This window comes from Netta rufina (genome assembly GCF_964035555.1).
Source record: "Netta rufina genome assembly, chromosome: 3".
Classification (NCBI taxonomy): domain Eukaryota; kingdom Metazoa; phylum Chordata; class Aves; order Anseriformes; family Anatidae; genus Netta; species Netta rufina.
The window spans coordinates 75,404,171-75,418,044 of NC_140125.1; the positions used below are offsets into that span (position 1 = coordinate 75,404,171).

Consider the following 13,874-nt stretch of genomic DNA (forward strand, 5'->3'; position numbering starts at 1 on the left):
GAGCTGGGCCTGTTTACCTTGGAGAACAGAAGGCTGAGATACACATCTTATCAATGTGTACAAATATTTGAAGGGAGGGTGTCAAGAGGATGCAGCCAGTTTCTTTTCAGTTTGCCTAGCGACAGGACAAGAGTCCTGTCAAGGGTGTGATCCTGTGCAGTATGCTCTAGGTGGGCCTGCTTGGCAGGGGGTTTAGAACAGATGATCTCTGGAGGTCTCTTCCAACCTCAACCATTCTGTGATTCTATGATTTTTCTAAGATATTGCCTACATTTGTCCACGTGTCTCCAAGATTGCAAATGAGAAGCTGGAGGTAAAGTAAGTTGATTTCAATAAGCAGTCTTTGCCTTTTAGACCACAGTCTCTGAGTCAGTTTGTTGTTATTGTTGTTTATTTTATTTGTCTGTTTTTCTAGGTAATTCAAGGAGATGTTGTTTTCAAAAGAGTATTTCAAACTTTGAGGTAACTTTTCCTTTTCATTGCAAATATATCAGCCCTTGGCTGGAGCTTGTTGACAGTAAGTATTACAACATACTCTTAAGCCAGTAAGTATTACAAAAGCCATCTGGAATCTGACTGCTCACCTTAAAATTATGCAAATTTTTGATTGGTTAAAGTCTTCTCTTTGTGCACTGTTAGGTGAGTTAAATGCTTTAGTCTTTATGCATGGACGTGGGCAGGATAAATGGCTGTCATGCAGGAAAACAGTGAGTAGTATTGTAGCTACTGCAGAAAATTTCACATATGCTTTACTGTGTTGTGTTGGCAAGTCTGAATCAGCATGAAGAAAGGGCACGTTGCTCACATGAAGAAAGGGCATGTTGCTCACAGTGCTAGCACATATGATTAAAGATACAGCAAGACAAGTACCAATCTCTCACAAGAGATTTAAAAATCACTTATTTAGAAAACCGATGCTTCCAAATCACTGAGCAAGATAAACAGCCCACAGGGAAAACTTGATCTTATTATAATCCGAACTACCAACTACTCTGCTATTGTAGGTCAGAATTTTCAGATGTTCTGGATACCTTCCAAAACCTGTGTCCTTACCAATCTTTAGGGGCTATTTTTAAATTGCTCTCTCTTTCTTTCTTTCTTTCTTTCTTTCTTTCTTTCTTTCTTTCTTTCTTTCTTTCTTTCTTTCTTTCTTTCTCTTTCTTTCTTTCTTTCTTTCTCTCTCTCTCTCTCTCTCTTTCCCTCCCTCCCTCCCTCCCTCCCTCCCTTTCCTTCCTTTTCCTTCCTTTTCCTTCCTTTTTTTTTTTTAAATTATTATATATATATATATATATATATATTTTTTTTTTCCCATAAGAGTAATACAATGTATAAGGCATTGAAACACTCATTTCCTCTATTAATTTCTTGTAACTTACTGAATGGATACATGAATTATACGTTTACACGAGTAATAACAACACCGTGGTTGTTTCTGAACAGATGCATATGCTATCGTATAAAAGCAGAAGAATCACAACAGTTTTGCCTGACTTCTGAAACATCACCAGCTTTCAGTGATGAAATCTCTATAACTCCTAGTCTGCTTTGTTTGACTGTTGTTTTGGTTTCAGTGGATGTTCTGTGTTTCTGATATACCTGTTTATACCAACAGTTTACAGTCATTCTTTAGCCTCATGGGCTACTGCAACTGAATTAATTATTGCAAAGTGCTGTAACAGAACAGCAATAATGTTCTTTGAGCTGTGTATAACACTGGATTCCCAGACGGTTGAGTTTTTTAATAAACTCAACTTCAATTCATGTATCGGTTTTCTCGACTGTCTAGAAACCAAATATACACATGCAACTCTTACATGTACATACACATGATTTATCTGGGATAAAGCCCCACAATGATGTACATCAAACAAAGGTAAAAAGCAGTTGCACATATAGTTAACTTTAATCCATTCCATTTTTAAATACCACAATAAATTTAATTTTCACAATAAATTAAATAGCCATATTCAGTTTACAAAATAGAATTACTTAGTGTGAAACCAGTATTTACAAACATTGTACACTATGTACATGATGTTTATCTTTGTCGACACACAAGCATAGAAGGAAAACTTATTTGACCTTTCTTTGACACATGATTGACATGCTACAAGTGACACTATGGTCCATACATTAAAACAATAGTGCAAACTCACCACAGGAACTCCAAAACAATGTAGTTTGTATGAGATAAGTTATTCATTTCAAATAATAAGAAAATAGTACTATCCACTCTCATTGTAAAAATTCAGCACTATATTTAAAGTGTCAGTATTCCTTCAACAATATACATACCAAATATAGCCTGAATATTATTCTTTCTCACAGCTTCACATACTTTTGACATGAATTTGTATGGCATAAACTAACATTCTGTTTAGGTCAATAATTATGTCACACAAACACTTCACCAAGCAAGAGGAACACTGACCCTTTTAATGGTGTCTGACTTTGTTTCCCTAAATACCTCCTTTTCCTTTATTAGTATATCTGAAAAGACACAAATATGTCGATGGTAAATTATGTTAGTTACTACTCTGTAGAAAAAATTTATCCCACCGTATATTTGGTCACACACTGCATATGTACATGTATGCATGAAAAGAAGTCACTTTGATAGCCGTGTCTATGAAAAGTGCATATTTTAGCAGAGACACTACTTCATGTCTCAGGTGCAACAGAAAGTTTTGTATGAAGTTTAGGTTAGGGCCAGTTAAAAGTCCTCCCAGTGATCTGGTAAAATTTTTGATTAAAAGGATGAAAGAACTTGCGCAATTTGGTAATGACAGAGGTATCCACCTCTGGATGAATGCGTCCCTTGCTACCTGCCAGGCACTTGTTAAATACAATATTAAATCGCAAACAATAAAACCCTCTGGTGGCATTGAAGTATAAATTGTACTGACTTATCCTTGGAGGAAGATTTAGGAACTTCTCAACCAGCTGGAGTTCTGGTAGTGGTTCTGTGATGAGCCTGTCTCCATCTACTATATGAAATTGTTCAATTGGAAAGTATTTTAACCACCTCTCCAGATGTTTTGTGTAGATGCTGGTTCTCACTGCTTTGTACTTAGTGTTCACTTCGCAGGTATTAGGATCAATTGCCAGCTTCTCAAATTTGTAGTAGGTTTTGTTCTTTCTTTCCTTGCCTTCCAGCACCTGAGTATAATCAGAAATAGCTCTTGTGGTGGGTTCCCTGACAATGATCAATAACTTGATAGACGAGTTCATTTTGTAAATCCTCTCAGGTACTTCCTCAGTGATAAAATATGCAGGGCTTTTCTCAATTGTTATTTGATGAGGGTAAGAAAAAGGCATTTTTTTCCGGTACCACTCAATCCCCTTGGCATAGTTCTCATCATTGTCAAAGAAGTGAATCTCCTGGGAAGCTTTGACCACTGCAGGGTGAAGGTTCAGCATCTCTAGCAGTGCGCGGGTGCCTCCTTTCCGCACACCAATGATGATGGCCTTGGGAAGCTGCTGAACCAGATTGTGCAGTCGTATTTGCTCCTTTGTGGCATTGCCTTTTCGGAACTCGTGGAGTAGCCCTCGCTTGAACTGCAGAGCTCGCAGTGCGATTTCTTCCTGGCCACGGGGTCCAAACTGACCATCGACGGGGCAAAGGGGCTGCAGTCTGTAACCAACAGAAGATGTATTTGTAAACAGAAGCCAGCTTTTAAGACAAGTTTTCTGTACAGTTCATAGAAACCTTTTGCAATGTGGTGTTTTTCAACTTTTCTTTTATTCTGCCAGAGATTAGTAATTAGTGCAAATGGTTTGATTATTTATTCTGGTATTTTGCTATGATCTGTCTGAATAACCCCTTCCTTCCTTCTTCTGCTCTTTTCAAGCATAGGCACTGTGATTACTGTTCTTGGAGCTTCTTGAACCTTACCTCACCTCCCACATTACCAACTAATTTGAGATTGCTTCAGCAGTTCTTAAAACATTCTAATATGAATTTTATGTGGTCATTTTGATCCAAAAATCCAGCTCATCTAAGTACTGTCTTTCCAACACTAGTCCTATTCTAGCCCAAATTCTTTCCTCTACTTCCCATTGCATTATTAGCTACTGATCCAGTTAGCTTTTTTAGTGAAGATGAGAAAAAGAGATTAAAAACGACTCTCTAGGCATCAACTCTCAATATTTTCCCTCCTGTTTAGAAGATATCCATTATTTTTTCCCGGGACAAAATCAGAGAGACCAAGGTTTTGAATCAGACATGCTTAGTGAAGAACAAAAAAAAAAATAAGAAGAGAAATTTTCAAAAATACATTTATTGCATCGTTATATCTATGATTTTCTTATCACCATTTGTGTATCCTCTCTCTGAACCAACCATTTGTGCTTTAGTGTTTCCTCTGTTACCCCTGTTTGTCTGAGCCATTCTTTTACAATCACCTGCAATTATTTCATGTAATTTCTACTTTTCTAATGCTTCCTTATTGTATTTGATGTCAAGGAATGTAAGAAATGAGTCAGTAAGAAAAATATTAAAATTTTGCTCCTACAGGACCTTGAAAAATCCCTCACTTCCACTCCCAAATCAGTGCTTTGCTCTTTATACAAGCCAATGTTACACTGAAGATGAAATCAGTACGTAGGCAGAACTTCCAAGGTCCTACAGAAAAAAAAATAACATTAATAATTTTGCAGAGCCATGCTCTCCAAAATTAAAGATATCTAAGAACAAAGGTTGCCTAGGCAATTCTAATATGAGCTTACTGTGCAAGTATATTATGATACATTTTTTAAATTACATGACCACATGCTATTATTTTTTCACAGGACCCCTGCCTCAGCCAGTATACCAGATGGGTAATGCTCATTAATAGCTGTTTAGGTATGCAGTATTTATTCTGGTTCCTCAGCATGTGGCCCCTCACTCATTTACTGTATATTATTAAAACCTTGCTTTCAGGACAGAATTATTTATTTCTTTGTGGCATTTCCATCCATCACTGCTTGTTGGGGTCTCCTATTTGACACTGATGCTAGGACAATTGATGTCTGGGACAAAGTAAGTTTGATCCCTCTGCATTACCCAATAGCTGCTTCCTTGGCTATCCAGATGCTGAGAGATATACCCCATTCAGGCAGAGCTGGAGAAATAACCCAGATGAAATTGATGGGTTCACATGAGCTTTAGATAAATCCTGCAGACTAATGACAAAGTGTGATGAGAAGTGAGTATCTGCTATTTCTTTTCTTAAGTTTCTGTTCTCTTCATTTGCTCTCTGCCATCTACTGAGTAAGAGCCTGACTTGGTCACAAAAATTGTTGCAACATGGATGCTAACCTGCCTGAAAGCAACATCTTAAACTACTTGACTGTGATATTATTTGGTCAGACTGTGGTGTGGCTAGTAAGAGTCTTTCTGCTGCAACAAGGTGGCAATTAAAAGCATAAGAAACAGAAGTTGCAATTGCTATCTCTGTTCTTCTATTCCCTCTCCTTCTGTGTATTTGTTATTTGTTTTCAAGCAAAAAGGATTCCACAATAGCAGTTCCAGACCCATCTCAACTAATTTTATCTTTTTCCCTCAAAAAGACAGTTAGCACTGCCTTCAGTATAACACAACAGCTTGTCAAACAGGGTGGCTTCCTTTAAAGTAAATAAATACTTAAGATATCCTGTAGCCTAAGGGAAAGATTGGATGTTGTTAAGAGTTCTTCCTCAACACTTTACATTTCAGTATTTTCACTCTTTCCCCTTTCTTCTTCTCTCTCTAAACAATAAGAATATCCTTTAAAACACCATGGCTATTGAGGGAGTAAACAAGCATCAACTCTGGGTAGTTGAACTCTGAGATACAACTGTTTACCATACTAATATTTTTGCTTCTCTGAGTATTTTTTTTCCCATTAAAATAACAGAATTGTTTGTGAAGAAAGAATATGTGACATTTATTGTATCATTGAAGCTGTTCTCACAAAACAGTCAGTTTCTCAAACAGCTATGATAAAACTTCACAAATATTCTTCTTGAGAAAATCCAGCATAGGCAATCTCAGAAAACTATATTTTTGATACATATCTGTCCTGTTTTTTGGCTAGGATAGAGTTAGTTTTCCTCCTAGTAGCTGGTAGAGTGCTATGTTTTGGATTTAGGATGAGAAAAATGTTGATAACACACTGGTGTTTTAATTGTTGCAGAGCAGTGCTTACACTAAGCCTTCTCGCTCTGTTCTGCCAGTGGGCAGGCTGGGGGTGCAGCAGGAGCTGGGAGGGGACAGACCCAGGACAGCTGACCCAAACTGGCCAAAGGGATATTCCATACCATCTGACGGCATGCTAAACAATTAATACAGGGGTCTGGTTGGGGTGTGGGTACCGGCTGTTCAAGGATAGGCTGGGCATTGGTCGGCATCAGGTGGTGAGCAATTGCATTGCGCATCACTTGTTTGTACACATTGTTATTATCATCATCATCATCATCATCATCATCATCATCATCATCATCATCATCATCATTTATTTTCTGTTCTAATAAACTGTCTTTATCTCAACCCACAGGCTTAATTTTTCAGATTCTCTCCCATGTCCCAGAGAGGGAGGGGGGAAGGGTGAGCAAAAGGCTGTGTGGTGCTTAGTTGCTGTCTGGTTTAAACCATAATGATATAAAAACAGCTAAAATAAGTCTAGGTAGGCAATCTTAACAAGTAGTGTTGCTGCCTTCACTGTCTCTCCTTATCCAAATCAGTGGCTAATTTGGTCCCAATACAAATATCACAGTGGCAGGAGATTAGGAGACTGGTTCCAGCATAAGCAATTTGGAGCATCAGAGTTGAGTGTGGAGGCTCCTCATGCTGACAGTAAGAGAATCAAGCAACTTGAAGATTGATCCAGATTTTCTCAAAACTTCTAGAGGAAAAAAATTGTTTGAATTTCTACAAGTGAAGTAGCTCCATGCACTCAGGATCCCAAGGACAGGGAACTTCCCTGGTGGGAGGTGCTCAGTTGATCAGACTTTATGACTCAATGAATCAGATAAGCTATCAGTAATTGTCTAAGAAAACTCAAATAATTCTTGAGGCTGTTAAATAAGCAATCTCTAGATCTCTTCAAGTTTGGACTGTGCCCTAGTGCAGAGGTGGAACATTTCCAGTTAATTAATACTTGTCTCATGTTTTCTAGTGATTCTTTTCTCTGTTTTTCATAACAAGTGCAAATAAAGGGCTTTGTTTTCACAGTGTGTTTTTTTTTTTCCACATTGGGTAATGCAAGAAAATTAAACTGATTTTTATTGCCATTGGCAACATTATATATGAAACCTGCGGAATTCACTGCCACAGGAGGTCGATGAGTCAAATACTGTGGTGAGTTAATTTTATGGCCATCAGTAAATTCTGTAGATGTGCAAGCATAGACAATAGCATAAGGTTAATTAGATTTCATGCCTTCCAGCACAAAATATACTGTATCAGGGACCAATAAGGACCTCTGCCTCCATTTCTGGAATCATCTTAATCTCAATGAAGTTTTCACCTCTGGAGCATCAGAGATGCTTTGATCACCAGGGGAAGAAAGATAAATCCTGGGACTTAATTTGCAATATAGTTAGTCCTAGCTGAGAACATGGCCTCCCTCTTCTTCTGAAGTGGGGATAAGCAGATGAAGAAAGCAGGTAGTAACCCTCGATGGAACTCAGTTGATGTTAGGTATCTCTATTTTCAAACAATTTTCCATGCATTGTTTATTCAGTGTTGTGTCACGTGTTTGAACTCAACTAATATTTTCCATGTTTTTAAATAAGATCACTAATAAGACACTCACAAACCGTCTATCAACTTCTGGCAATCTTGAAATCTTGTTTCATTCATTCTTTCAAAACAGCTTTTTCTATACTGTCTTTGTATAGCACCTACAAGAGTAATCCCAGGTCATTGTGAAGATAGTAGAACCAGCAAGGTCAGTTTAGGTAACACCATGGTTACACTGTCAATAACGAGCCAAAAATTGGCCTGGTCAAAAGTGCCAAATACTCTTTGATTACCTCTTCTGGACTTTATACTGCTCTTCAGGAAATCACTTGCAGAGACAATTTACTTATTTAGCACTTTCAACTCTAGAAAATACTGGCTAATTAATGCAGTTAAAATTCTCAAACCCTGCAGCAATCGTTCAAGTGAAATAGTATTCAAAACTTGACGAGCTACTCTGCAGGCTCATACTTAATTTTAACTACCACTGTAGCACATTAATTGCTAGCTCGTAAATTTAGTAAAGATGGTATATAAATACATCATAACTGTTTTGCTGAAAGTAGAGGTCAACACACAGATGCACATAGACTAAAATGAACTACCGTAATGGCATTTTTACTGGATGTTGTATTATTTCTTCTCTGAAAACAAGTGTCAATGTGCTTAGGATACAAATGGGCAGACAGAAATACTTTGACAATGATGACCTGGAACTTAATTTTTCTACTCTGTTCTCCAAAGGGAAGGAAAGACCAATGAAAATCAGTATTAGGATGGACAGCCTTTCAATATATGAGAAGGAAGGAAGGAAGGAAGGAAGGAAGGAAGGAAGGAAGGAAGGAAGGAAGGAAGGAAGGAAGGAAGGAAGGAAGGAAGGAAGGAAGGAAAAATAAATCAGACCTTTTAAACAAAGGCTCAGACAATCTGAGCACATTTACAATTAAGAGAGCAGCTACTGAATGACTTACCTATCCAAGCTCCCAACTCTGGCAACTAGATATAGGAGACTTCCAATAGCAAGGCTGCCTAGCACAAAGAGCTTCTGTCTCAGCAACGCCTGCTGTTTGAATAGCATGGCCCTCCATCAATCTTCAGGACTTCTTCAGTCTGCAGAGACAAGAACATATAAAGCTCTCATCAGAAAACAATATGCAGGGTGATGTTTTTAACAGGCTTTTGGTCGGTTGTTGCAAGTAATTAAGCCACATTTGCAAATAATCTTTCAAAACTGCAAAATGAGTAGTTAAAACTTGTTTATTTGTTTATTTGCTACTGTTTCTGTCTCACATAGTAACACCAGGCAGTGCATCTGGACAAGGGAGATAATTCTGTAAGTTATGTTTCAGCTACAACCACCATCACTAGGGCTCTCTAATAGTCACAGCTTAGGGCTTGGCTGTGTTAGAGGTTTGTATAGTAATAGCATCAGCAACTGGGCTTGAAGATCCTGTGCAAAGAGTGCATGGGGCAGGTTTACTGTGTCTCTATTATATTATTAGAATGTTAACCGTACAGAAATCTAAACTACTACATTTCCTGATCTGTGCCAGCAAGTTCTTGGTGTCAGACCTGAGAAGCATGTAGCTAGGCTGGGCACATGGATGTTTTTTCAACAGCAGTGTGACAGTGTGTGACATATCCTGTCAACTCTCCTTGCGTGTCAGCTTTGGCTGGAGAACCCCCTAAGCACTACATCTGCCTGACACCGGCCTTGGCTGTCACCTTAGGACCTGGTGTGATGCAAACTGTTGCCTCTGAGCTGAGAATGTCCTTACTCATTCCCAGCTTATAAGAACAACTAAGCATGGACTTAAATTTCCTTTTCTGATGTGTGCCAAAGATTACTAAAAACCCACTGTCCTGGTTTTGTTGAGATCAATTTTTTTTTTTTTTCCCTTCCTTCCATACTAGCTCATAGAGTGCTATATTTTGGATTTGTGATGAAAATAGTGGTGATAACACACAAATATGTTACCTGTTGCACAGCAGTGCTTGCAAAGAGCCAAAGACTTTCCTACTTCTTGTGTTGCCATGCCAGCAAGGACTGTGGGTATACCAGGACCCATGACGGAAGATATCCAGGACAGCTGGCCCAAACTGGCAAAAGGAATATACCATGACTCTTCCCTCAATATTAGGTTGTTACTTGGGACTGCAGACCTGTTTAGAAGACTCATTAGACTGGATGCCTAAATACTTTGTTACTGAGAACTGAAGAGAAAGATCATTCCTTCCCTTCAAAGCACAGATAAAGATGATGCTGTTCTTCACTCTGTTCCAGTCTTGGACTTTCTTATAAATGCACAAGAGACTTAAGTTACAAGTCCCCTCACTGGCTCATATCTCCTGTCTGCCAGATGAATGTTTTAATCACCAAATTACTTCTCTTGATATAAAAAACAAACATAAACCACTAATTTGTCTTTCCCTAGACCAGGGAATATTTCATGTACTGTGGATCAGTTTCAACAAAAGCAGTTTTTGTTTTTGTTTTTGTTTTTGTTTTTCCCTTCTGAATTTTAACAACTTATTTTAAATGATTTTTTTGATGTCAAGCCTCTTATGTTTTGTGAGTAAATCTCCCTTTGCAGTTCACTTTATTTTATTTTATTTTTTCCCCACCCTTGGGATTGCATCAAGAAAGACAGGGATAGATTATTAGAAGTATATGACTATATGCAGAAGGTATTAAACAAAGCCAAAGCTTACAAATATTTATTTGTCCTGCCTGACCATACTGTCATATTTTTCGGCCCAGGAAGCTCTCACAGGATTCTAGGATATAGTTTGGCAGCTATCACAAGCCAGAGACCATTCACTCCCAATAACCAGCATTCATGCAGCCTGTCTGCCTCAGTGCTAAGTGAATTGAACGGTAGGTCACTCCATATGGATTGTCTTCAGGGCAGTAGGATAGTCAGACTCAAGCACATTTAATTTATTGGTACAGAGAAAGCCTTTGTAACTCTAACCCATCATCTCTTGCATGCAACAGTGGAGCTCTGAGTCCAGCTGAGTCTGTAATACATGTCTGCTGTGTTAATAATAACAATAGCTCCTTAAATAGTCAAGTCATAGCTACATATAACCTATCATACAGAACATATTGCTTTCCACATAGATAAAAGCAACTCTATAATAAGAACGTTTAAAGATCTTTTTGCAAAAAGAATCATATAAAACAGAGTAAAAGGAGTTTGCAATGTAAGTAGAAAGACAGGAGTATTATAATCCTTTTAAAAATAAATGAGAAACAAAGGTAGAGAGAGATTAAGTGATTTTTTCAAGGTCACAGAGAAAACCTGTAGTCATAGTGAGATTCAGTGTGAAGTGTCTGCATTCCTATCTAGTACCTTAACTACATGATAAGTTTTTTTGTTTTGTTTTGTTTTGTTTTTGTATAATTTTTCTTAACAGCAAACAAAAGATATAAAAATGCTGTATGGAGGAGGAATGCTAGAGATTCAACAAGGCAGAAAAAAACAGTTGAAGATTAATAATTAAGAATAATGCACAGATACTTTATCACTGTTAATATGCTACTGTCAATTACTCTTTTAATTTATTTAATTAAAGAAGAGGGAAGAGAAAGACATGATGATCACGATGAGGATACCAAATTTTCATAGGCTTCCAGTTTTAAGTCCTTCAGTGCTACTCTCTCTAAATAAAAGTATAATGTCTATGTTACAACAATTGGTTCTGAACTTCCTCTCTCAGAAACAGCCCTCTACATGAAACAAAAGTGCTCTCCACATGTCCTCCTTCACACACTCTTGGACTATAGTTAATTCCTCTTTGCAGGTCTCCCTGAGGCTAAGGAGGTCTTCAGGCCATAATGAAATCAATTAAAGACAAAACCGAAGACAAGCTGTTTCAGGAAGTAAGTTCCACATGGTCTTATTCATTCCATATTCACGCGTGCAATAAAATTCAATGAGAAAAAAAACCAAAAACAACAACAACAACAACAACAACAACAACAACAAAATGTTTCCTTTACTCTGTGTTTCTATGTACCTGTATTTCCACATATGAAAACCTGTTTGGCAGAATATCAAGTATTGAACACTCACTAGAAATGCAAATGTAACATTATTTATTTGATTAAGTATTTTTTGTTATTACTTTCAGCATTTAAAGTCTACAGAAGGAGCTTTATTCTAGAGAGGCTGTGTCCCCTATAATACTTTTCTCAGATGTTAGCTGTTTTCATAAAACAAAATATAGAAAAATAATATCTCAGCTTCAGAAATGGCTACATCTTGCACTGGATGTACTGAGACAGCTCCATGTGACAGAGAAGAGCACTGAAGAAACAGTGCTATTTAAGCCACAGAGTTAATGCAACCAGAATGTGGTTAAGGTGAAGGTCCCTAAGGCAGAAATGTTGGAGACTAACACAGCAACACTTAAAAATGGAAGAAACAAGAATTCTGGGACACATTATAAGCTTCACAGTTTACTGTAGGGAATGTGCACTTTTAAACCTAACAAGAAGCTGGAAGGCAAGATAAAATGTAATCCAAAGTGACAAGATTTTAGCAGTTAAGCAAATAAGGATTATATTTTTGGAATTTTGATCTCTGTCTTAGGGACCATGACTGAACTCACACACCAGGTTCTGAGCAGCAGCAGGAGGCTTGGGAAAGCAGCAGGCAGAACTTTGCCAGTAACTGGATTCTGAATGTCCTACCAAAAGAGGTGACAGTATACTGCTGCAAATCTCCAGTGGGCTTACATCACAAACACCTATCTTGAACAATCTAGTTAAATATGAAAATAGACAAAGAAAGTCATTTCCTGGATATCCACAATGCACAAGAACAACATAATTCACAATTTAGAACATGTAATTTCTAGAAATGAAACTGTGCCCAACAGAGAAAAAAAAAAAACAAACAAAAAAAAAAAAACAAGAAGATTGAGATGTTTTGTGAATTTCAGATGAACAACTAACCTAACCTGTTAGATTGACATGGAAAAGTTAAATAAAAAGGCTTAATTTAGTGTATTGATGCGTATGCCTCACTTAGCCCCATTTCCCCTGGGAGAATGCAGTGAGAAGAAGGTGTTTATTGAATGAATTGCCAAGAGAAGACAGAGGAAGACCATGTAGAACTATGATAATAATACCATCTGAAAAGCAGATGGACTATTCCTAAGGAGACAATGATTGTGGTTAGAGGAAGATGTTGCAAGTGCTGGCCAAATAGAGCAAATTTTTGGTGAACTCTCCCACAAATTAATTTTAGGTTCAAGTTACATCAAAGTTAAATTAAGTTTAAATTAAAGATGTAAAATATAAGTAAAATCAGAAGCTTTATAAATACTTGCTAGATTGGTGTGGAAGTAAAAGGAATGTTTTATGGGATATGGGGCTGACAATATCAGGCAACAGCATCATTCACTCTGGTGGACGTGCCAAAGACCTGAAATGACAATCCAGAAGAAAGCAAGCAGACAGTGACATAAAGCAAGTTACACAACAGGTGCCAATTAGACTGAAGAAGGCATATGCCCTAAGTGTAATTTTAAGAAGCAAGAATACCATGATATTTCAACAAATGAAATTAAAATTACTTAGGACATTAAGAATTTTCCAGAGTACCGAGACAGAAACATGGTGGCAGTGAAACAAATTGCTTTCCCTCTGTGAAAGGGAAGGAATTATAACCCCCTATGCTACTATACAACATCATTGACTAAAATTATTGAAAAGTTCAGTGTGTTAGTCAAAAATTTAGTCCATTGGCTAACATAAATGGGTGAAAATGGGAAAACAAAACAAAACAAAACCTTATCAACAATGATGTCACCACTGATATAAGTCTGAATTTGATAACAAATTTCCAGAAGCACTGAAACCAGTTGTTGCTATAATAACCTATTCCAAATAAACAGACAATGAAGCAACAACATCATCAGAAAGTTGTTTGAAAATTATCAGAGGGAATTTTTTAGACCCCCAGGGCAGAGATAAGGAGATGCTAAGTGAATAAAGCATGGTTGACTATGGAGAGAAGTGTAAGAAAGAAGGCAACATGAAATCCTTGAATAAGCAGGTTGAAGAGAGTCTTGATGGAGTGATGTGATGTGCTAAGCAAAGTGAAGTACAAACCACTGACAAATACGCACAAAGAAGGCTGAAGAAATAATAAATAAG

At 37.5% G+C, this 13,874-nt stretch overlaps 1 protein-coding gene across 1 annotated transcript; it reads right to left on the bottom strand.

Annotated features, from left to right (window-relative positions):
* Positions 1-2,703: 2,703 nt before the first annotated feature.
* HS3ST5 (heparan sulfate-glucosamine 3-sulfotransferase 5) lies at positions 2,704-8,783 on the bottom strand (the record flags this gene model as incomplete). The annotated part of the gene is made up of 2 exons (XM_084283643.1): positions 2,704-3,634; positions 8,677-8,783. 2 exons carry the CDS (start codon positions 8,781-8,783, stop codon positions 2,704-2,706), a joined length of 1,038 nt encoding a protein of 345 aa, XP_084139769.1.
* Between the last annotated feature and the right edge of the window lie 5,091 nt (positions 8,784-13,874).